Below are 25,074 nucleotides of genomic sequence, written 5' to 3' on the forward strand. Positions count from 1 at the left end.
ATGTCACGCATTCTGCTTGTACTTTCAAGCAGTCCACGCCTTGGTTGAATTATATCACTAACCGTGATCCGTTTACCATGTTACAGGGATCAGTATATCTGATAGCCATGCGAATCTTCTACTCGTTGCTTGTTTATTTCAATTGGATCTTTGTGTTTAGGTGCATATCTTGACCAGGGAACTTAATGTGCTGATAGTCCGCAGGCCTGAAATTCTTCAACATTTCGAAGTTGGTGGCGAACCAGCCCCAGTCTGAAAGCCTCCCTAATAAAGATAAATCAATCAATCAATCAACATTTCGAATAACACGCTCCCAAAAAAAAAACGTTGCAAGGGTTGTATACTAGATACGACCGCAGGGTTGGCGTTGGATAACGTCTGTTATGTGTTGTACTTAATTGTGTATATTATATTTTAGGAATATTCCTTAATAACTCTTTTGCGAAAGTTTGGTGGCCCTGAAAAGGGCCGTTTTGTTGGGCTGATGTTGTTGACAATGATGGAACGGGTGACCTTGTTAGACGCTTATATAGTATAACAGAAAATATCAGAGGTGTCAGATACTCGCATCTGATGTCTCGGTTGGAGAAAGTATAAGAATTTAAAAAATCAATCGATTTTCACCATCTTTAGACAATGGTTTACTTTTAACCATTTTTCAATAGTTTACAGAATGAAATCAAAAGTTTTGAAACATTCAGCAAATTGCTAGAATTATTTCCAATCGATTGATGCCATTATCTCGTAAATCTATTGAGAGACGGTTGAGTTATTATCGTTCAAAATCTTTTAATTTTTCGTAACGCATCCAAAATGACTGTTTTCAATTTTGTACCCCCGTATGTTGCCGAAAGACGTTATCCAACGTCAAAAGAATCTTGATCGTGTGACGATAACTGAAGTGATTTAGGCTGATCGAAGCTGAATCAGGCTTTCCACACCATCCGCCCTGTACTTTTTGTTCCCGGAGAGCCACATCTCTTTGCTTCCTGCCGAACGTGTTTATCTAGAAGTGGACTACAATTCCTCTGATTGAGATCGGAACGAATTATCCCGTTTTGTTACTATTGGAAACGTTCTAACATTGATTCTAAAAGCCCTTGGTTTTCAGATCGTGCTCCGTGAACAACATGGGTTCCGTGTATACCAACAGGCGTATGTGAGATAAGCGAGCTTGTGAGACAGTGGATCTCCGTGGTCTGAAAAACACAAGTTATCAGAAACTGTTGTGATATTTTGAAATATCAATAAGGACTGTTTTGAGTGAATGGCTTGAAATAAATTAATGATAATAACATTGGATTTGCATAACGGCGCCGGTGGTGTAGTGGTAAGCGTGATTACCTCTCACCCCAGTAGGCCTGGGTTCAATCCCAGTCGGCGCCGCCGGGATGTTCTGAGGCATAACATCTCTGATCACGCCTTCCTTTGGATGGGAAGTAAAGCCGTTGGTCCCCGGTTCATGAGTTGATGGGTCGATAGGTAGGGTCCAGGTGTGGGAGCTGCCTTCCTGGCACGTCGGTAGCATTGGTGCTCGCACGGAAAACAAGATTGACGGAAAAAACAAAACAAAGGAAAAAATTGGATTTGCTTGTAATCAACCAGCTTTACAAATAGGTCCACCAACCGAACAATCTGCTGTAGATGTAATTGGTACACTTCGCCGTCATGGCTCTCTGGTAAATGACTAGCGTTGCTCTAGCATCCTTAACCATCTTTATGGGGTATTTTCATCTGTGCGGATTTGCTAGCGCTAGTGTACTAGCACTGTGCAAAAAAATAGCCAGCATAATGTCAACAGGGCATCAGCGTCTACTAGCAAGAGATTTCAGGAGCAACTCCGCACAGAAACACCCCATTAACATCTACGATTCTCAGCAAAAAATCATGTCCAAACTACTCTTAGCCTTTGACGGACGGACGGGCGTGATGAAGATCAGTTTGACGTTCTTCAATGACTCCGGAGGACGTTTCTTCTCTGAAAATTAAATTTTTTTTTAATAAACCTTAGTCTGCATGGCTTCCACGGTTTTGACACTTGTTAACTGTCATAATTCTGCCTCTTGCATGAAATGTCTCGTATTTTCCCGAGAAACCAAAAACGTCTCTGCAATGGCGTCCAAATATTTCGTAGTGCATTGAACAGTTAGTATAAAATTGCAACAAATAGTATGAATTCTTCAATTGGTTAGCGAAAATTAGTTTAATTGTTACAGAATTCTTACTCTTCAATCTGATTACAAACTTAATTTCAATTAAATCAGCACAGCAAAAAAATAATTTTGATATCACGTCAAAGTGGATGCACTACAATCATGTCGAAAATATGGTGTAATATTACTTGCTAAAAAGGACAAAATTATCATTAATACAATGCATGAACTGACATTACGGTGCTTTCACATGAAATTTTCGACATGATTGTAGTGCATCCACTTTGATGTGATATCAACATTATTTTTTTGCTGTGAGATTAAAATTACTATAACAATTAAATACGCCACAAATAATCGTAAATCGGTCGGTCAGCAACCGGTCACTACGACGAAAGTAAACCAAGATTGAAAATACTTAAAAATACTTATGACATATTTTAAAATATTTATTATATTGGACCTTAAGTTTAGAGTGGGATGCCCTAGTTCTAGATTGTCAAATTCATTATTCAGCCATGTTGGATTTTTGTGTGGGACAGCGACCGAGTTTGTTTACAATTTTCTCTAAAACCGCACTTGCCTATATAGTGACAAAGGTGTATCACCATGCTATACCCACCATGTGCGTATCGATGCGCCTGAACGTTGCTGAAAAGCGAGTTTGTTGCAGGTTCGGTATTAAGACTGTCAACATCGTTAGTGACTAGAGCTCTCTCGATTCACTACTTGATTTTCTTCCATAACAATTACCATTTCACGTGACCCAGATCCATACAAACTTCCATCTTCAATGATAACATGACATCACCAGCAGAGCAGTACTACCTATATATCGATTGGCGTTGTCTAACCAACGCCCTGCACTTTGAACTTTCACATCAACTATCACATGCTCTGGATACGAATGAGGGAAGCGAAAGTTTTGTCAAAGGTTGCTCCCACTCACTACGGAATTATGAAATCATTAGATAGGGAGAATGTCCATAATTTCCAACTAAGTGTCCCTAATATTGGGCCCATACACACTGATCTCGCACGGGCGGGATCCCTACGTTGTGTTTATGATCGTTGTGATAGCTACAGAGATGAAATTAATAAAACACACAGTTTGCTTGATCGTCCTGCCATGGCGGATGTATTCGAGATACTGATATACATATTGTTTATTTGTATTTATAGTGGGTGTAGATAACGTTGCACAAACACACACATTTTGCCGGAAATCATTTATTGGCTATGATATACTAACCAAAACATCCGCAATACTTCGAATGATTATTGCATTGCTCGAGCCCTTTAACAATATGCATTCGAATTTTGGATGATTTTCTTATGGTTGAATTCGTCGTCAGATGATAAACATCCATATGACTGCCATCCAAATACAGGATGATTTTCGTTTGAAAATTAGCTGTAAAACATACGGCAAACATTTAAGAATAGTATGACATGCAAGTGCTTTTAATAAGATTTATAATTTGATTATCTACATTTCCATACTGCATAAATAGCCATAATAAGCCATTCCATTATGGATACAAAATTTTTTCGTGGTGGAGAAAACCTCCTCCACCACGAATTAGCCAAACATTGGTTTTCATCCTTTACCTATGTTTGTAACAGCTCTGATAGCGATGCATATGCTTCTACCTCGCTTATCAGCTCAGATCAGCAAATGACATTCTATAGAATTATTAACATCATCGTTTTGAATGATTTGCGTTATGGGGCTGAACCAATACCATATGCATTTCCATTTAGTATGACAGTCATTCTGCAAAGAGCATTACGCACTTCAACTGAAGGCCCTATCCCTTCTCATAACAATTTTCATCCTGTATTCGAGAGGAAAATCATCTGATTTCAAAACAACCGTCATCCGGTTGCAGCTATCATTCGAAAAAGCGATTTCGGTGTTTTGTTTTGAATGGTCTGAAGTTTTATTCGATCAGAGGATGATGTTTGTGTACAGTGTAGAAGCTAGGATATAGGAGTGAAGGCTGCCTACGATCGGGGGCGGATGGAGAGAAACGCAACACCACGGTCAATGAGAAGAGGTAAGAGAGAGCCCGACGGTCAGTAGATTTAGGCAGTAAGTCGTGAGCCCTCGTAGAAGTGATAATGAAAGTTTGTTGCGTGTGGTGTGAAATTTGAGTCACCTTCGCCATCGGTCCAAGCCACGCGGTGGGAGAACGCTTTTGTTTTCTGGACCGCTAGGAGACCTGACCATCACCCGTTCCCCGGCCAAGTCGAACCGCTTGTTATTCTGTCCGACGACTTTCGACGCCGTACTGCCACTCCAGTTTAAATCGATACCCGGCTTCACGGTCAACCCACCATTAGTCGCCCCTGGCTTATTCTATAGTCGGCCGAATCAACCTGGCACCGGCCAAGTTACCCGGATATTCACGAATCTGCCCGGTCAGTCCGCCAGCTTGCCAGTCGATCATCAGTCGGACATCAATCGCCACCGCATTGCGGACAGTCAATGCTTCGTAAATGGCCCGCCATTGTTTGCCGTCGGCCCCTGCAGGTTGACTACCCGGCAAAGCCCAGATCACCCCGACCATTCAAGTCCTCACGTTGCCCACCCGGCAGCCGGTCAGCACCCGAAATACCTCCCGGGCTACCTTCGTCGCCGTTTAGAGCCAGGATTACCGGCAAACCCACACGGGCGTCTACCATCGCCGTATCCCGGCCAGGGTCGCCCGGACCACCTGCTGACATCAGCGCTTCCCGGCCAGTTTCGACCGAACCCCCAGCCGATCACCTTTCGATACCATCGTCGTTTCCCGGCCAGGGTCTGCCGAACCACCTGCTATCATCACCGCTTCCGGCCCAGAGTCAGCCGAACCACCAGCCGAGCACCGTTCGATACTGTCCCGCCCCACTGTCATCGCTGGCTTATAAAGTGCAAGGTAATAAAAAAAAAAAAGTAGAAGGGTCTGTGCCTAGGGGCACGCACGGAAGCTTGACGTAGGATCGCTAGTGGACGGAATAAATGTGAAGATCATTTAGTTCTTTTAATTGATCAATTATCTATTATCTCAACTCTTTCCGTTTTTGAATTGTAGGCGCATCAAATTTGTAGTAATTTTTTTCAAAGAGAAAGTTGATTAAGAGAGTCAATCAAAATCACTTGCATCCCTGCTTCCAAGTTTGGTTACAAGATTACAACTCTGGAGAGCATTTTGTGCGGTCGTTGGGGCTTGTGGTTCTAAATATGGACAAACAAGCACCAGATAAATTCTATTCCAACTCTTAACTGATGTAAGCTTGATGACCCTGAAAAGGGCCGTTTTATTGAAGAGGACATCCATGGCCACTTACGCTTGGCGTGTTTAGTGTAGGTGACATCATCACGGACCTCATTTTCCAGGAACACCTTCAGCACACCTCGTAGATCAGACCGGAGTTACGTTTGACACCACCACGGCGAGCCAGACGACCGATGGCGGTTATCTCGAAGAACTTTGCGATGACGCTTGGCGCCTCCTTTACCAGACCTTTTCCTCCTTTGCCACGACCAGTCAATTGTTGCTTGTTAGGTGTGAAGGAGTGGACTAGCCACCACCTTCCTACTGCTGCTATTGCTGTTCACCACGCCGTCCGAAGCGAAATGAGCTAATGCCATACAGAAGCGCTCTTTTATATATTTTCAGGTTAGAGCAGAATGATGTGCAACCAAGTGGTATAAAAGCTACAAAGACTCCTCCCATTATGAGTAGTTTGCTATCAAGTAGCGACACTGGCTCTTTTCCTTTTGCGTACACGGCGAATGAGAACGACCCAAATTTGAGTTTAGTTCACTCATAATCGCCAAAAGTGCAGGAACTATGCGATGAGTAAATTTGTCTCATGGTTTCCTGTGGGAAACTTAAAAAATCTGCCAGAAAATGAGGAAATTGACGAAAATTTCATTCAGTCTCGGAGTAGTACCAATAGACTGAGTGAATCCAATCTTTACTTCTCAAATTCGGGAATTTTTCCCTGAAAAATCCTGGAAAAATCTGGGAAAACATGAGGCAAATTTACTCATCGCTGAGTTCCTGCACTTTATTTTCTATTTCTGAGATAATCAAACTCAAATTTGGGTCGTTCTCATTCGCCGTGATATAACCTTGAAAGATATCGGCGCCGGTGGTTAGCGTTACCTCTCACCCCAGCAACAGGGTTACCAAAACTACAGATAAATCTGTTTTTCTACAGATTTTTCAGAGTTTTTAAAACCAAGATTTTGTATTCACAGATTACAGATTTCTAGGATTTTAACAGAATACACAGATTTTTTTTAAATATGAGCAAACATTTTATAAATTAAACTTGAGATGTTTAATAACAACACATAGTGAAAATTCAGTGTAATTTTATCATCACAAACTTTTATATCTATGCATGCTTTTTTGCGGAATGAAAAAGGAGAATGAGAACTGTCAGAGGTATTCTTTTTTGCCAATTTATCCTGCATATATTTTTATCTATTTTTTGTCTCTACCAGAAAAATTGCTCAATCACTTTTCAAATGCCATTTTTTAAGGATTCAATTAAAAAATTATCAACACAGATATCATCACCGATTTTCTGGACAAAAACTAAGATGAAAAGATTTTTTGAACAAAAAAACAGATTTCCTTTTGGCAACCCTGCCCAGCAGGCCTGGGTCCAATCTAAGTCGGCGCCACAGGCATGTTCTAAGCATAACATCTCTGATCACGCCTTCCTTCGGGAAGTAAAGCCATTGGTCCCCGGTTGAGTTGATGGGTCGATTGGTAGGGTCCAGGTGTGGGAGCTGCCTTCCTGGCGTCGGTAGCATTGGAGCTCAATACGGAAAACAAATCTCGCGTCACTTTTCAATAGGTCCTATCTACATTGATCGATTCCCTTCATAGACACTCTCTTTCGTAAATAACTCGGCTTCACAAATGTTTCCTGCCGTCTTCGTCGAATTAGATGCTAGATTGTTGCTTCTTCCATCGAAAATATCCAGCCGTGGCGATTCAAGGTTGATCAACATAATTTGTACCCCTGCTTCCAGTTTGATTACATGAGCATTTTGTGTGATCGTTGGTTCTGAATATTTACAAACAGGCAGATGAATTCTATTCCTACTCTTTACTGTAATAAGCTTGGTGGTCCTGAAAAGAGCCGTCTTGTTGCCAAAGTTGGTGATGACTTAACCTCCGAAACCAAAGAGAGATCTCATTTTTCAGAAACACCTTCAGGACACCTCGTAAATCAGACCGGAGATACGTCAGACACCGCCACGGCGAGCCAGACGACGGATGGTGGTTATCTCGAAGAATTTGCGTTTGGTTCTGAATATGGCGATGAGTGTGCAAAATATTACGCAATTCCATCCACCCTATTCGCACGCGCCCGAGGATCGGAGGCGAATGTCACTTCGACTTGTTTCGTCTACTTACTACTCTCTGACGACTGTGCTGGGGAAGCAGCATATGCATGTAGGTAATTGGTGGATTTGTTAGTTAATTCGTCGCTTTTGGACAATGCTGGACATTTACCAGTTTTTCAATAGTTTCTTGCTGAAAATCAACAATTTTGAGCATTGTTATCGATGCGTAGCCATATTTCTGATCGATTGGTGATAAAATTATTGAAATTGGACTAGGGGCAGCTGAGTTATTAACGTTCAAAATCTCTCTTAATTTGTTACATGTTCCATTTTCAGTTTTCACAAAGTGTACCCCCATATAGAAATCAAAGAAGTAGTCCTACGTCAAAAAAAAACATAATTTCAGGTCTCCTCATATCCGAAAACTCTCCCACGCCAATACGCCCTGAGACCCGGAACCTACAAGGGACTGTAGTGCCCACCCCGGGAGTTGCCGTTGGTTAAGACCAGCAGCTTGGGGCTTTAGGGAGTTCCCTTCAGTGGTTCCGGGGCGGAAAGTAGTCTTATACTGCAAAAAGGTGGAGAGCGATGCAAGTAGATGGATTTAGATGCAAAAGATGAAAAAGTAAGAGGTTGTATCCAAGACCGACGATAGAATTACGTGCTCGGTATCAATATTCGGCGACTGTGTTAGAGAAACCAATTTTTCCCATCACGGAAACGCCTCGTTTTCTGAAGACAAAACTACGCATTTTCATGCACAAAACGCATGGAATTTTTGGTTTATTCAATAGATAATAAAAAAAGAAAAAATGATTGGAGGAATTTCTAGGTCAGATGTTATATTCGCGATCAATCAAGTAACCGTTGGTTCCCAGTTTATACTTGTTGGCTCCTCCACAAGTCCTAGAAACCTTCCCCTAATACCTTTTAATACGTCCTTTTCCACAGTTAATACTAATAACATTAGAACAGCTGGCACTCACATGTTGGCTTGCGTGTGGGTGAGCCCCAGGCGAGTAAGAGAGGTGACACAGTCGGAAGAAGTGTTAGTTTGTTTACTAAAATGAACCATGCCCATTTTGTTATGGCATGTTTGCTATAAGATAAGATTATTAGCGAAATTCACATCAAAGATTGATTAATTGCGTAGGCAATCAGTTTGGCACGGCATTTGTGACCAGCATACACCTTCCGGTCGTATGAAACAGGTCAAAAACTGTCCAAATCCGCAGATAAAATTTTTTGTTTTGAATTTCTGTATGGCAAAATAGTGAACTTTTCGTGAACATTAACGGCAAAGAACTCACCAACACTGGGAGACCGTGAGTTCCTGCCCACCTGTCATTTTCGATCTCGGGGTGAGCCTATTCCACTTCACGATTACTCTAGTATGAGTGGTGGTTGCTCATTTCGAGTAGTATGAGCACCGTGGGCAAAACACTATAACCATAGAGGTAACTCTAAGACCACTGGGTCCCGAAGAAAATCATTATTATTTTTGGCTCACTCAGTACCAGAACAACGGTCCCAAGCAGTCCCAAGCTATTTCACTCACCCCTGCATGTTCTGCATGAATCCACACACCCCTGATGTTATCTGTCAAACTTTCATAGCGAATCAAAACAAACATAGTGTAGTAATAAAATTTCAACTAGAATAGGGTACGTTCATCGTTTGCTTGGGACCAATAGGCTACTAAAGTGGTGAGCCAATTTAAAATCGTTAGTTTCGTATTGATTGTTGCTATAACCCCCTTGATAGTTGGAACCGTCACTCACAGATGGAGTATCGGTATATTCACAAGTTAGGCAAACAAAAATATACACACTGAAAAAGAATCACAAATTGCCTGCAAAAATTAATAAATGTGCGTTCTTTGATTTATTTATTGGCACTTTCTTAGTGCCCAAATTGGTGTTTGTATTGTTACATAAGATTTATGATGGAGAATTTTTCAATTATTTATGGAACACTCAAGATTTTCCACAACTCAAACATATGTTTTTTATTGTTACTTTTCAATTTTCTGTAGCAAATTTTTAATTTATTTTTTTGGTTTTACAGATGAAAAAAAATATCTATTGTATTTTTTTAGATGTCACTTGGTACTAGCCAGTCTATTGCTCAGCCGAAATCCGTTTACAAAAGTGCACTATCCAATGGAGCGTACACACTAAGAAATGATTACCGACTTCTGTAATGTTTATCGAACTTTCAACAGCTGAACTGTTCGGTAAAAATCAGGCATTTTAATTCATAAGGCTTCAAAACTAGGAAAACTTCAGCACAATGGCAAGACTCGATTATTTATACAAGACTGACAGTATATTGACAAGTTTTCACACTGCCGTAACTATCAATTCTATACTTTCATCTCCTCCTCATCTATCGTATAAAAATTACCACTTCAGTCAGTTATTCGAAATTAGCATCTTCAACTAAGTAATCCATGTAGTGAAACAGCTTTTGAAATGAGGGTCAAAGTTTCACCGAACGTTCAGCTGTTGAAAGTTCGGAAAAAATTACCGAAGTCAGTAATAATTTCTTAGTGTGTATAACATAAGATTTACCGTTCGCTTAAAAGTTCACTGAGCAAGTATTTTCCATTTCTCCTTCTTTCTTCGTAGAATCCTGCATCTAGGGTAACCACACGCTGGACAGTGAGAAGGTTAACAAAGGCAGTACAGCGTCCAAAACTTCGGTGAACCATCCCCCGGCTTCTAATTTGTAATACGAGTGTGATGCTTAAGTTGATTGCACGGACAGTATAAAAAATAATGGAAGATTGAATTAATGAAGTTGCGAGCACGGCTATGCGTACAGGATCAGTCACCAACTAGAAAACATCAGAAGAAATCACTACACTGCTTTCGAAACAGTGATTTTTATTACAATAATGTAATTGGTTTTGAAGACTTACGGCTCCGTAAAGCTTTATGGAAGCAGTTAAACCCTCTCAAATTAACAAATTAAAGCAAAAAACCCCACGGCTACCAGCCCTCAATCTAACCCCAGACGATGAGATGGCACACTTTGTCAACCAGTTCCGAATGACGTCTTGCAGTTTCCCAGACCCGGACTGAAACTGAAATCACGCAAAGGTTGAGTTCGGTGGTTCCCTTGTGCTCGTCTTCGTTGTCTATCTTCCGAGCCGGATCGGGGCAAATGGACCTCCAAAGCGGACAACATTAGGTATGTGCACGCAGATGACTTCATAATTGTGGTGGCCCCGATTTTTCAATCCGTTCATAAATCGTCAATGTTTCCGATTTTAAACGGGAATAATTTTTTTCAACTCTATTCGTTCGATGTTTCCAACAAAGGTCCTCATTACTCATTCATGTCTTGCAGAGCCAATCTCATTCAGGGACACCAACGCTGTGCAAACGGTGGTCACAGATAAGAATGCCACCTTCCTGTGCGAAGTGAGAGGACACGCAGAGCCATCAGTTTCGTGGTACGCCAACGGCCAGCAATTGTTCTGTGAGTATTATTGTTAGAAAGAGAGAGAGAAATTGGAATGCTTTTGTTAACCTCCTGGCTGCTGCTGCTATCCAGGAGATGTATTTTTTTTTCACCTGACCTTTCGTTAAGCCATTGTCCTGTCTCACCTCGTCTGTTTTCCATTGGCAACTTTTCACTCTGATGAATTTTTCTAGTAGAAAATGCTTTGATCCGGATTGTCCGGGATGTGCTTGGTACGGCTTTATAAGCTTTGTATTTTTCTTCAGGCAATGAACTTCACATGAACTTTCTTTTAGATTCAATGTACGTTCAAAATAATAACTGTATGCATCGCAATATTTTGCATGTTTCTTGGTGCCATTAATTGCCAACAGAGATCAATCAATCAATAGAGTTTGAATAATATTTTTGATTCTAAAAACTGGTTGAATTTGAGAAGCATACCAGAAATAAAAGTGACTGAATTTCTATTTGATTACAATACAAAAATCGGATTGGATTTTTTAGATATAATCCTTAATAGGACCTAGATTATTTAATACTCTAGTAACCTCAAGGCCGTGCTCTGTCACAATGTTTCATTGTGATTAATCCACACTCAAATGGGTAAAATACCAAATTTGGGGTGAATTTGAACGAAAGGGAACTTGGAGTGTAGAGCGCACTGCCCACTGGACGATTCTGAAGCCTGGCCAAGTGAGTGGGGTATGGGTTTATTGATTGAACGTCATTTCCAATTTATAGGGGAAATGGATGTAATGTCGGCGTAAATGCCAAATAATTTGGGCGGGGGCGACCCCGACGTACCTCTCACGCCAAAGTCACGAGTTCAAATCTCACCCCCGGACAAGTCACGAATGACCCAAGAGTGTTAAAGTGACTATAATAAAAAAAAAAAATAATAATAATAATTTGGGCCCATACATAAATTCAGCATTCGACTTTCAATAGCGACCAAAAATATCCATTAGTATGGTCCCAATGACGTCATCTATATAAAATTTATAAATAGTAGATTTTTAGCGATGGAATCTTTGATCCGTAGGCCAACATTAGAGCCATTTCCCCTATATTGATACATTCAAACCATTGGCATTTGGTATTTGAGATTAGACAGAGATAGGATGCTGAATTATTATTAAATAGTTCAGATAGGCTAAAAATGACAGAATTCATAGTAAGAGGATGTACCATATGGTGTCCATTCACAAAATCAGAGTCACATCGTCAGTCTCTGCCCATGAATAAGGGGATTGACGATGTTTTGTCGAGTTTTATTTTGCATTTGCATATAATTGTAATTTTAATTTTGTTTTTATAATTATGGGAAATGTATGTAATGTCGGCCTAAATGCCCCATAATTTGGGCCCATACATAAATTCAGCAATCGACTAAATTTTCAATATCCATCAGTACCGTCCCAATGACGCGTTCATCTAGATAAAATTGATAAATATCAGATTTTAAGCGATGGGCTTAATCTTAGATCCATAGGCCAACATTAGAGCCATTTCCCCTATAAGATAAATAGTTTACCTCAATTGAAACATTGAGTTGTATAAACTTGACGAATCAAACATCTAAGTTACAGTGTCGCATGATTTAACAGCCACTACCTGCAACTAATGTTGGAGGGTCCGGCAGGGCTAATTACGGATCAAAACTAGCATAACTCTAACACTAAAATTATCCCGAAACTAATGCTCATTCATTGCCCTTTAAGTCATAAAATAGTTTTATTTATTTTCGGTGGACTTTGCCCAAAATTGGATTTTTTATATAAATGTAATCCTAAAAAGGACCTAGATTATTTAATAGTCTAGTAACCTCAAGTCCGCGTTCGGTCACAATTTTTTGATAAACATTTCAAAAGGTTCTATCTAGATTTGTACTGTGATTAATCAACACTCAATGGGTAAAGTATGAAATTTGCGATGAATGTGAAACAAAGGGAACTTGGAGTGTAGAGTGCACTGCCCACCGGTTGATGCTGAAGTCTGGTCAAGCAAGTACGTTAGGGTCTAATGATGTCTGATTGGACAATACAGTGCATGTGGATATTTTATTTTATACTCTCTATGTTATACTCTTTGAATCAGTTTAACGGTTTTGGGTTATAGAGGCAGAACGCGGAGGGACCGCTTGGGAAAGCAAAATGTTCATAGTTTGTAGTTTGACGTTCCTCTCAAAACCAATTTGGCTCTAGAACAATTTTAAACTTGTTTTGCATTATTCACATGTTGCAATGATTGAAAAGAACTCGATATAAAGTAGCTTAATACAATTAAATAGAAATGCCAAAATCTTACCGAGTAGTTTAGCTGTTCTGATTTCGGCATGATTTGTTGAGATCGGGTATAGTTTCTGAGTATATTGTTTGTTGAGTCCCATTTTGAAATGACTCAGATCAGCACAGAGTAATGAGTCCTGTTTCGAACCCCTTCGGATACGGTTGTGTTGTAAATTTGCTCTCTGTTTTGTGCGTGCGTTTGCTATCATAGTTCTCGGGTGCTTTTGCCTGATTAGCGCTGGCACTCTGCCTCCCGGACGGTTATACGTGTGTGATTAGTGGAAGTTTTAGAATCGAGAAAGAAAACGTGTTTGCAAGGATCAGAAGAGATGTCGTCATCTACGTTGTTTGTTTTTTTTTTCTTCGCTTGTGCTACCGGAACAGAAATTTGAGGCATCGCAAGGGATAGTTTTTAATTTCAGAGAAAAAGAATGGCAAACATACTTTTGGATATAAAAACCAATATATGATCCATAAAATATTGGAAAACGTTCCATAAAAAACATCCAAATGATCCCTAAAACATCGGAGAAAATACTTTAAAAAGTGTGAATGATCCATAAAAAATATCAATATGATCCATATTTTATGTCAAATTTAGCAACAGAATTGTAAAAATGTACCGCTAAATTTCTAAAAAATGAGCATTGGAATTGTACGAATTACCCATAAACATATTGCAAATGATCCATAACACATTCAGCAGTAAACCTTAAACTAAAGAAAGTGAACCATGAAAAATCAAGTTTGCACACTTAAAAATATAGCCATGTTCGGATTAATGAAAGCAACTTCCTCAGAGCAGTCTCGTTTTGGACAGCATAAAGCTAAAATAGGTTTTATTAAACTAATATAAAATCTAAATCAATCTTAATACTTACAAAAAAAACCTATTTCCGCTTCAAGCTGTCTAGAACGAGGAAATTGCTTTCATTAATCCGAACATTATTGAAGAACAACATTGGATATAACCTCAAAATGTCAGAGGAATCAACACCACCGTTGAGTGAAGAACAGAACAGCGATCGAAACTGTACGCTTTGTGAAGGCCATGACCACGTAGATGATATGGTCCAGTGTGATGTCTACGATTTCTGCACCCATTATAGTTGTGCTGGTAAGACAACAGCTGTAAAGGAGGTTCCGTAAACGTGTTCGAAGTGCACAAATATGCTTAAGGTGCCGAAAGGAACCAAGAAGTCTGTCCCAAAAAAACCACCTAGCAGAAAGAATAGTGCGAGGAGTGATGCCGGATCTGAATCTGAAAAAGTAAGTACCAATGTGGTCAGCCTGGAGGAATCCCTAGACCTGTTGCAGTAGGAGAAAAGCGCAAAGGGAAAATGTTGGAGGAAGACAAATCCCTCCATGAAAAGCGATGGGAGGCTGAGCGAGAGATTTTTCAATCTGAGAGTTATATTCTGTCACTCTTTCAACAAAGATTTGGCTAGATTTAGGATTTAGAGATTTAATTATTATTTTAGTTAGGCACGTAAACGATGTAGAATGAGCTACCTACTTAGGGTAAATCAAGTATATAGTGTTTAGGAACAAATTGTAGGTTACCTGATTTTAGGATCAAATTGTAGTGTCTAGATTAAGCAAATTTAGGATTATTGAATTCAATATGTTCACGAAATCCACCTGCCACTAACCTAGTTCAGTAGCTAGTTCACTACAAATCAATACAATTTAATTAAACGATAGGTATAGTAACAAATTTAGGCAATTAACATAATTTAGCTGAAAAACGTGTTCTAGATGGTTTGGAATTGTACCTTCTTTTCCTCTTTTTTTCTCGTTCTTACTCTGACCTATATAAACTCACAATTCCGTTGAACCAAACCTGACGCCTGTAATGACACCATTCGGATCTGACAGCGACCGTTACCGTAGCTCTCCGAATCTCCCACAAGGTTGTCGCTGGGCTTAGCGGTACAGGGTTATCCCGACATTCCGACATTATTCTCGTTTTGGACACTATATTATTAATTTTGATCCATAAACCATGAAAAATTGCTCCATTACTACGTAACTACTTAAATTTACTGTCCTGTCGTGGTTTTTTAGGTAGAGGTGTGGAGCGATGGTCAAGCGTCTAGAATTAGCTTACAAAAGAAGCTTCTATAATAATCTTCTTTTGAAAATATGAAAATAATTGTTAATTTTATCGATCATACCTAGGGTAGGTGTTCCAGTTATTGGTAGACGTTCTTCGGGAAAAAATCCTATCTCCGAAATGAGAAAAATGACTCATGATTTCATGAACAAAGCGAATGAAAATATATATTAAGAAAATACACCATGAATAATATTCATGATATCATGAGCAACTTTTGCGTAACGCAGCAAACATTCCCAAAATCATGAATCATCCGAGTTGAAATCATGATCTAAATTCATGGGTTTAACTTTTAATCAAAAAATGTAAAAAGAATAAAATAAAGTTTTTTTTTTTTCTTTATTAGAGATTTTTAGCCATAGGCTAGTTCATCTCTTAATAAAATAAAGTATCAGATTGGATTCGAACCAAGAACCTTGAGATCATTAAACCCATTCTTTGACCACTAGACTATCAGTACTTGTATAAGAAGGAAGACAAAAGGCGTATAACATATACCTATGTAGTGCGGTTTATGAACACGGTTTGTCAAGTACGTGTAACGCATGTAGCGGTCTTGATTCAACTGCAACACCATGAATTTCCATTACGAAATTATGAATGATTGTTACGATTTCATGGGATGACAAGTTTCATGATTTTTTATTCATGAAAATGGATTCGGATTTGTTTCCGTGTAGAGGATGACACACACACACACAATACAAAAATCGCTATTAATTTCAATCCATTCGAATGCACAGTGATTGGAAAATGCAATCCATGTTCCACTCCGCAAACACATCAATTCACGATAACTGTCAAATGATGCTGTCCAAATAACAACATAAATCAATATATACAAACAGCGAACATTTATCGCGAACCAAACGGCATACTGGGATGAACTCCCTTCGTGACATAAAGCCAATAAAATTGGACCAGATTTAAACAAAGGCCTGTTGCAGTTTGCTGATGCCATTTTGTCCATGGAAGTGTAATAATAATACTGCTCCTTTGCTTTTATGACACGTGCAAAAAGGATAAATCATACTGCGAAAGTACGAAAAACCGGCAGCATTTCAGGATCATGTTTCTCTCGTTTACTCACCATGTGGTACATAGCCGATAGAATTATTGCATCATTTCGAGGACCAAAAAAGATTGGAATAATTTAAACAATAAACAAATGCATTCGGGGGCACCAAACAGAATGCAATGCGCATTTTCTTTGTATCTCTCATCACTTTCACTGCAGCCCAACTTGGGAGCTCAAAGCCTACTGAGATCCTTTTATTTCGCGTTACCCGAGCAGGAGAAATTAACTGATAAATACCTAATTCTGTTCCCGATTATTAAAATTTGTTGTTGATCAACCTGACATAAGAGGTAAAATACCAAAGAATAATACCATCGAGATATTCGTTCCTGCTCGGGTTACCTTACTATAGTATCGAGGAAAAACAACTAAGTTTTTCGCTGTCCCTCGCCAAACATTGCAACCGGTTTTCCCATCTATCCAATTATGTTGGCGCAAATTGAGGAAAGTGAAAAACTAGCGCGCAGAGACTGTGGGTACCGGTGGAACGTACATACCTACGTACATCATCAACCAATTTAATGTATGTTTCAATGCATCACATGCTTCTGCAGTGCCGCACTGCACTGTAGTAGTCGCTGGATGCACGCGTCATTGCTGAACGAACGAAAAATGCAATTTATCATCATTTCGGATGCACACAGGCTCTCTCACATGCATCTCAAATGGGTGACAGCGCGGTTTGATGGTAGCGATCCATTATTTCCCACCACCACCGCCAGTCGCTTTATATCCTTTCAGTATTATCAAATATTATATAAGCTCAAAAAAAATTATTCTCAAAATCTATTCAAATCTGCATATTTTTCAAAAAACAAAAATGAATTTATTTAGGTATTACGAATTCTTTATCGAAAATATTCTAAGAATATGTACCACTCTATAAAATTCTTGACATGTGGAACTGACAGTAGGTCCTTAGTTTTTTTTTAAATGACCTCACAAGCACAGCAACGCACAGTGGAGCACCTGATCAAAATTAAATTACCAGCAACCTCACTAATTTTACTTTTCCATCACCATCAGTCTACTTAGATTGTATTCAAAAAATTAAACCAGTCTACTAGAAATCACGTAAACAAGTCCTATTTCCTCTCGTAATTCACCACTATTTATCGCTGGCTAAAAGGAGGAGCTATTTTATTAAAGTCAAGCTCAAGTAAAAGTCAATTTCAAATGGGGTTGGCATTTTTCCATTTTGGGATTTCTGGTTTGATTTCCGAGTGTCAGAAATCGTATCTACGTAAGAGAAACATCGAGTGCATTGCCTTCGGCGTCCAAATGTATGTGTGCTAGTGTAGTGGACAAAACCAAGCGCATTCCATTGGAGATTGCTTTGATTCGTTTTGCTAAAGGAGACAGAAAGTGACTCCCTCGCTCGTTTGATGGTGCATTTCCTGTCACAATGTGAGAATCTTTGCCCATTTCCGTTCATGCAGGAATTTCATCGGTTTCGTTGATGGAGTTTGTTATAGGATTAGAGCTGAATGCGATTTTCTGATTTTGTGCAATGTACTATTGTGAAAAACTATGCCTAAAAATTGCATGTGAAGTCATAGTTTTTTTTACATTGGGTATTCAAATGAAAAATAAAACTATCTGCATCCGGCAGGTGCTGCGAGGATCCCAACACAATTTTTATATAGCATCGTGCTCCATTAAGAGCCTCTGGTCAAGCTTTTCATGTAAACAGCTCTTCTGTGTCACTCTGACATGACAAAAGCAGAAATCACACTGCCGACATGTGATAATATTGAGGTACATACATCGAAGTAAGCTGCTGCAAAATAGTGTAAAAATATACTCTCCACGGCGTGCTTGGTAGGAAAGGAACACTCGGCAATGAGTAACCAAAACCAGGACAGGCTGAGCGCTGTATGGCCTACTAGATGGTGTTGAAAAGGAAAACAACACAAAAGGGAGGAAATGTGTTGTTTTGTATATTATATAAATAAAGTGCAGGATTCAAACTTTATTGTTTCGTCTCACCCGAAGCTACATACAATGCGTATTGAAAGCTCGTTGTATGAACTGGTAGAATATTGCAAAATTTAGCTTTATTTCCATGTAGAGTGGAGAATGGCTTTGACACTCCCTGGACCATATTTCAAGCATGGGGTAAACAATAACTTCAAACTGCAGTATGATACTTCACATTATAGAGCATATTTTGGATGGATGGAGAAACAGTTCCTAACACAATTCAGGCTAGCCGAAAAATCTTGTCATTTACAAATGAGTTACTGGAATGTTGACCTGCAATAACATGATATTAGAGAAATGCCAACGTTCTCACATGACCTCAATTTGAATATTGTAATGCACAGTTAAACGTATCATTTTGCTAGCATCATAATGAATGTGTCATCGTCTCGCCCGATATGGTTTCGATGACGGGGAAAGTATTTTCCCCTTGTAGTATAAGTTACTAGTTACTTCATCAATATTCAATGAAGCTCCGCTCATCACTTTTGCATCTTTTATTCATAGAAGATACTGATTTATTCATCGGGTGGTAAAATTCCATCCTTGAAATTCCTATGCCAGCACCTGACTTTTAGAGCACTTTTCAGACCGATACAGCAGCAAGCTTTGGACCAAACAAGTAATTATTCGGTAAATTAATTCAGTGAGAAAATTTTTGAATTCAATAAATATAAATAAAAATAACGCATACAAGAAAAGCACATCTAATAGACCATACATTCTAAGTATTTCGTACAGTAAAAAATTGACAGTCTGCTTCGTATGGAATTGACTTAATACATGGTGTCGGAAGTACACGCCATTTCCATGTCACTACTTAATTTTCCCTCCTTCAACTGAGAGTGCTTTGCTTCCACAAATTGGTAGTGAAAAGAGCCAGTGTGCAAAGCAAGCTATGGCAAACGTTATCGCCTGCTGACGCCAAAGGAAAAATGCAAATTTTGAATAAGTGCATAGAAGCAGAATCTTCTGCTAGCTGTGGTGGTGCAAGTAAAGAGAAAACGTCGTCTGCTAGTCTGATGCCTGATAAAAGACTCTCAGAAAGCTTCCCCATCTGCCACTGTCTTGGCTGACATCGTCGTCGTCCTCGACGTCAGTTTGACAATGTATTCAAAGTTTACTCTGTGTGGACCGAGCGTGACCGGAAGAAGCCGGGACTTTGACACTGATTCCGGACACGAAGTGAGCAAGCTGAGCAGATTAGACTGCCAGAAGGTGGCAGACGACAGTGGCGAATTTGTGGTAAATAAAGATGATTGCGCAATTGCATCGGTCTTTATTTTAAATGTTAAAGGAGTAAATTTTTCATTTAATGTTCACGCAACTTCATGGAAAGCAGTTGGAATTCGACCACAGTCAACTTAGAAACTGTATGCCATTGTCAACTGTCATGCGACCTCTCATAGTCATCATGGCCTGCTTTATGTAGGATTGTTTTCTATTTCGCAGCATGCATTCTCTCGTTTTCCCATAAGGTCCATAGCAAGTAGGCGGGTATCTGCAGTGCAGCCTTGGATATCTCGAGTACATATAACGAATGCATCCATTATGTAAACCATAGCAGCGAATATCTCCTTCACTGAAAACGACAACTCCTAACAAGTGGAATTTCATTTCAAGGATTCAAAATGATACGTACTTACAGTTTGTGTTGATTCTGGAAGGGGGAAATGGTGTAAAACGTGCCGGCAGGGTTATGTCGCGTCACCAGAAGCCATTTTGATTAAACTTTTATTTAAAATTACTCCCAAAATATTACAACAATACAAGTTTATTTCAATGTGTTTGTTGAATTTTCATAGGCAAAAATAAGAGCATTCATAACTCATGATATATGAATCAACTTGCTACATTAGCATCTTCTTGATTACAGAAAACAGAATGGTTTCCGATACCAAATAAGTGTTTTTAATTAATAAAGTTCTGAGTTGAGGGTAGGGCAATATGCGCCATGTAGAGATGAACTAGCCGTAGGCTAAAAATCTGTAAAATAAAGACTTAAAAAAAAATTAAAAATATATACATATGCGCTATGTGGCTTGGTAGCTCCTAAACAGCCGTTGACGTTTAAATTGCTGTTATGAGCTACCGTAATCCAGGGGAAAATTAAACACCGGGGTGAAATTGATCAATATGCGTTGAACTTTTAATTGTCACGTATAACATCTTCGGTGCTAGATATCAAGCGAAATCTTAAAAACATATCATCATGAGACTCCAATGATTGTTCTGATGTGTTTTTCAATACACAAATTGTATTTTATTGCATGTTATAGAGCTGACGTTAAGTAGCATATAATATCAGCATCCAAACAAACGATCATAGGACTGCAACGATTGATGTCATTACCATTCAAGTAGCATTTTTTACTAAAATAAGTGTCAATCAGTGTCTCTGCATCACCAAATTATTTAATAAATTTCGGTAGAATATTTCAAATGTAAAGAAATCCAGGGTATTTATCAAAATTTCCAGTGATTTTTAATTAAATTATGTACATATAGCCGCCACTATGCATTTAAGACGTCTTTTTTTGTTGGCATTTCTGCTAAAAATACTTTCCACGCAAGGGTTTTAGGATCAGGAATCAGGGAACGTAGAATCAAGTGAGCGTGAAGCGTGATAGTTCGCATGTAAACAGAATCTCATTGGTTAGAGAATTTTGATAGGTTAGCAGGTATAAATATGAAGTACCTAAGCTCGTTGAAGTCATCCCGATCCGCAAACCTGGGAAAGACCCTTCACTACCGTCAAGCTACAGACCGATTAGCCTGCTCTCAGCGCTGAGCAAGCTGTTCGAAAAATTGATCCTCAGCCGACTAAACAAGTTTGTGGAGGAACATGACATTCTTCTTCCGGAACAGTTCGGGTTCCGTAAGGGGCATTCCACCAATCATCAGCTAGTGCGGGTGATGAATAACATCCGGAGTAACAAAGCTGTATCCAAGTCCACAGCCATGGCCTTGTTAGACGTCGAAAAGGCGTTTGACAATGTCTGGCACGACGGACTTATATACAAGCTTTGTAACTCCAACTTTCCACCATACCTTGTGAAAATCACCCGTAACTATCTCCAGCAAAGGTCGTTCAGGGTGTCGTTGAATAGTTCCCTTTCGGGACAATTTCCGATCCCAGCAGGTGTTCCGCAAGGGAGTCTGCTGGGACCACTGCTTTACAGCATCTACACGTCGGACATCCCTCCTCTAGGAGACGGTTGCGTGTTCTTTCTGTTTGCAGATGACACCGCGATAGCCGTCAAGGGTAGGATGCCTCGTGAAATTACGAACAAGCTCCAACGATGCCTTGACACCTTTACTGATTATGCCACCACGTGGAAAATCAAAATCAACGCCTCGAAAACCCAAGCGATCATGTTCCTTCACAGACAATCATTAAAACTTAAACCGTCTCCCTCCTGTACCGTAATAATGGATGGTACAAGGGTCGAGTGGTCCACTGATGTTACTTATCTCGGGATGTTGTTCGATGAGAAGCTCCTGTTCCGCTCGCACATAGAGAAAACCCTAGTTAAGTGCTCCGCCTTGGTTAGGTGTTTGTATCCGCTCATTTGCCGCAGATCCCGCCTCTCAAGGCAAAACAAACTGGCTGTTTACAAACAGATCATAGCCCCCGCGATCTTCTATGCCGCCCCGGTGTGGGAATCGTGCGCTCAGACCCACAGGAACAAAATCCAGGTTGCACAGAATAGAGTGTTGAGGATGATCCTAGATCGTCCATTCGACACAAGAATAGCAGACCTCCATCAAGAGGCAGAAATTCCCAAAGTAGATTCCAAAATTGATGATATGACAACTAAATTTATTCAAAAATGCAATCTTTCTGAACATGCTTTAATAAGCAATTTGTACATAGTAGGTTAAGTGTATATAGTAGAGTAGGTTAGTTTTAAGCTGTAAATAGTAGTATTAAGTAGTTTCTCTTCAAATTCTAAAAACAAAACAAACCAATCCCACCAAGGTGGTCGACCGTGTACTAAGTCTAGGACTAATTCTGTAAAACAAATTTTGAATTTTGCCCATACCTAAAGATGAAGAAAGCAATTAAATCACTTAGTAAAAATTTATATGGTAATCGTCCAAGTTAAACTAAAATAAAGATCATTTAAACTAAAAAAAAAAAAAAACTCGTTGAAGTCATTCTTGTAACGAATTTTGGAGGTGACTGACCACCAGCAGCAGCAGAAACAGCAGCAACAGAAATAGCAGCAGCAGCAGCAATAGAAGCAGCCGGAGCCGTGGGACCTGCATCGCTGGTTCGTATAGCCATGGCCGGAAACCTCGGTCCGGTCACGATAATGGCGCAGTTGGTACGATAGTGTAAGTATAGTGGAATGACTAAAGAACTGAAGAATTATTTTGAAAAAATTTCCATGACCCGAAGGATGGTAGATAGAATTACCATGACCTGATGGATGGTAGATAGAATTACCATGACCTGATGGATGGTAGAAAGAATTACCATGAACTGATGGATGGTAGATAGAATTGCCATGACCTGATGGATGGTAGATAGAATTACCATGACCTGGTAATTCTGGGACGGATGGTAGATAAAAATTTCCATTACCTGATGGATGGACTGAAGAAATTTAGAATTAGTTAGAATTGCCATGACTTCATGGATGGACTGAGGAAATTTTTAAATAGTTAGAATTGCCATGACCTGATGGATGAAATATCTCTGAGATGGTAGATGAAAGTCCCCCAAGAGGGTAGATAAAATTCCCCTAAATGGGTGGATATAATGCCCCCCTTCCTCAATTAAGGAAAGTAGAAGAGGGGAAGAATGTAGTAGATAGAGTTAGTGTTGAATAAATAATGAGTAGAATCAAGTGAGCGTGAAGCGTGATAGTTCGCATGTAAACAGAATCTCATTGGTTAGAGAATTTTGATAGGTTAGCAGGTATAAATATGAAGTACCTAAGCTCGTTGAAGTCATTCTTGTAACGAATTTTGGAGGTGACTGACCACCAGCAGCAGCAGAAACAGTAGCAACAGAAATAGCAGCAGCAGCAGCAGCAGCAGCAGCAGCAGTAGCAGCAGCAGCAGTAGCAATAGAAGCAGCCGCACCCGTGAGAGCTGCATCGCTAATTCGTGTTGCCGTGGCCGAGGCTGGAAACCTCGGTCCGGTCACGACACAAGCCATTAGGGATTTTCCTTATTAGAGAGTTATATAGATTTTTCTCCTTTAGCTCACTTAAATCTTTGGGTTTTATTAGTTAGGTAGGTTCCGATTCAACACATTGTAGTTTCATGTTTATACCTATGATCTTGACTTTTTTACCTAGGGGATGAGTACTTAAGGGGGTTAGATTTTGATAAGTTCTTTAGTGGGAATGACACTGATGAAGACTGCACATTGTAGTCGAAATACGTATCTGTCATGGATACCATGGATACCATGGACTTGATCAATTGACTTGCCCTGTCTAAACCCAGCTTAAGAGATGAGCGGACGCGAACTGGCTGGTTTTGAGCCGAACGAACTGTCAAAGCCAGAGCCATACGAGCAGCGCCTATCTTGATAACATTGGCAGTGTTGCTGACCCTCTCATAGTCTGCATGCTTCAATCAGATTCGTGAAGTAACCCACAATAAAAACACACCAATATTTAATGTAACAATAATTTTTATTGCAATAGAGTTGTTCATTATTGTTCATGATCGAACCATATTAACAATAAAATAAATGAAAAATACGATAAAAATCATTGTAACAACATTTTATTATGTACATTCATTGTACAGTTAGGTATCAGTTTTGCCGTTTTCGGAAGGGTACAACAATATAACAATAATTTTTATTATCGACAATAAATGTTAATGTTAGAGCATTGCTTCCACTGAAAATTTCACTGTTATTTTTTTTTTTCGGGAAAACATGTCGCAATTGTGAGCGCAAATCTCACCCAAAGCAACGCTGCTCCGATGTGGCTGCAGCAACAGCAGCAGCAACAGCAGCAGCAAACGAAGACAATACTCTCAGTAGCAGCACCAACAACAACTACGTTAACATCAAGAACAAGAACAACAACAATGCACACAAACTTCCATCAAACGCAGCCAACAGTAAGCAGTGGCCCTCGCTCCCGAAATCGATACCAAATGCAGACCAACAGCAAAACAACAAAACCGAAATGAAACGCCAGCGATCAGTCGACACCACAAACAATGCAACCAAAAAATTGAACGCAAATGACTCAGGCGAAAGTGATAGCAGCCTGATCTCTGTGAGTGGCGATATTTGTCCATATACGCAGCGCCCATATACGACCCCAGATCTTTCGCATATTGACGATCCTGAAGAACGGTGTGCATTGATCGAGGAAAGCAAGAAGAGGATTGGTGCCATATATTTAGAGTAAATTGAAAATAAGAAAAAGAACAAGAATGTTTTTTAACTATGATTTTTTGTATTTGGATAGACCTCGGCTCCGTAAAGTTTAACGATATTTGAGGCTAACAAATAAACGAACAGTTAAATGCTCCTTTACTTTCAAACAGTATCCTAAATACGGTTCGAACGAAACCAAGAGTATGAGCAAAACAAATATTTCACAATATCCTAAATCGCATCAAAATACTAATTTAATGTCGCTACA

General features: G+C 39.6%; 1 protein-coding gene across 1 annotated transcript; it reads left to right on the plus strand.

Annotated features, from left to right (window-relative positions):
- Positions 1-4,644: 4,644 nt before the first annotated feature.
- Positions 4,645-23,621, plus strand: LOC135702007 (smoothelin-like). Its single transcript, XM_065222955.1, has 3 exons — positions 4,645-5,074; positions 22,646-22,775; positions 23,447-23,621. The coding sequence occupies exons 1-3, from the start codon at positions 4,645-4,647 to the stop codon at positions 23,619-23,621; spliced, it is 735 nt and encodes a 244-aa protein (XP_065079027.1).
- The last annotated feature ends 1,453 nt before the right edge of the window (positions 23,622-25,074 follow it).

This window comes from Ochlerotatus camptorhynchus, unplaced genomic scaffold, assembly GCF_037179485.1.
Source record: "Ochlerotatus camptorhynchus isolate MF236.1 unplaced genomic scaffold, CSIRO-AGI_Acam_v1.1 ptg000182l, whole genome shotgun sequence".
In the NCBI taxonomy this organism is placed as follows: domain Eukaryota; kingdom Metazoa; phylum Arthropoda; class Insecta; order Diptera; family Culicidae; genus Ochlerotatus; species Ochlerotatus camptorhynchus.

Bases quoted from the DNA above. Each gene is read 5' to 3' on its own strand.
- LOC135702007 (XM_065222955.1), top strand. From the start codon at position 4,645: ATGCTTCGTAAATGGCCCGCCATTGTTTGCCGTCGGCCCCTGCAGGTT. The intron at 5,075-22,645 runs GTAATAAAAAAA...ACTGACCACCAG, and splicing joins GCTGGCTTATAAAGTGCAAG to CAGCAGCAGAAACAGCAGCA. The intron at 22,776-23,446 runs GTTGGTACGATA...ACTGACCACCAG, and splicing joins CCGGTCACGATAATGGCGCA to CAGCAGCAGAAACAGTAGCA.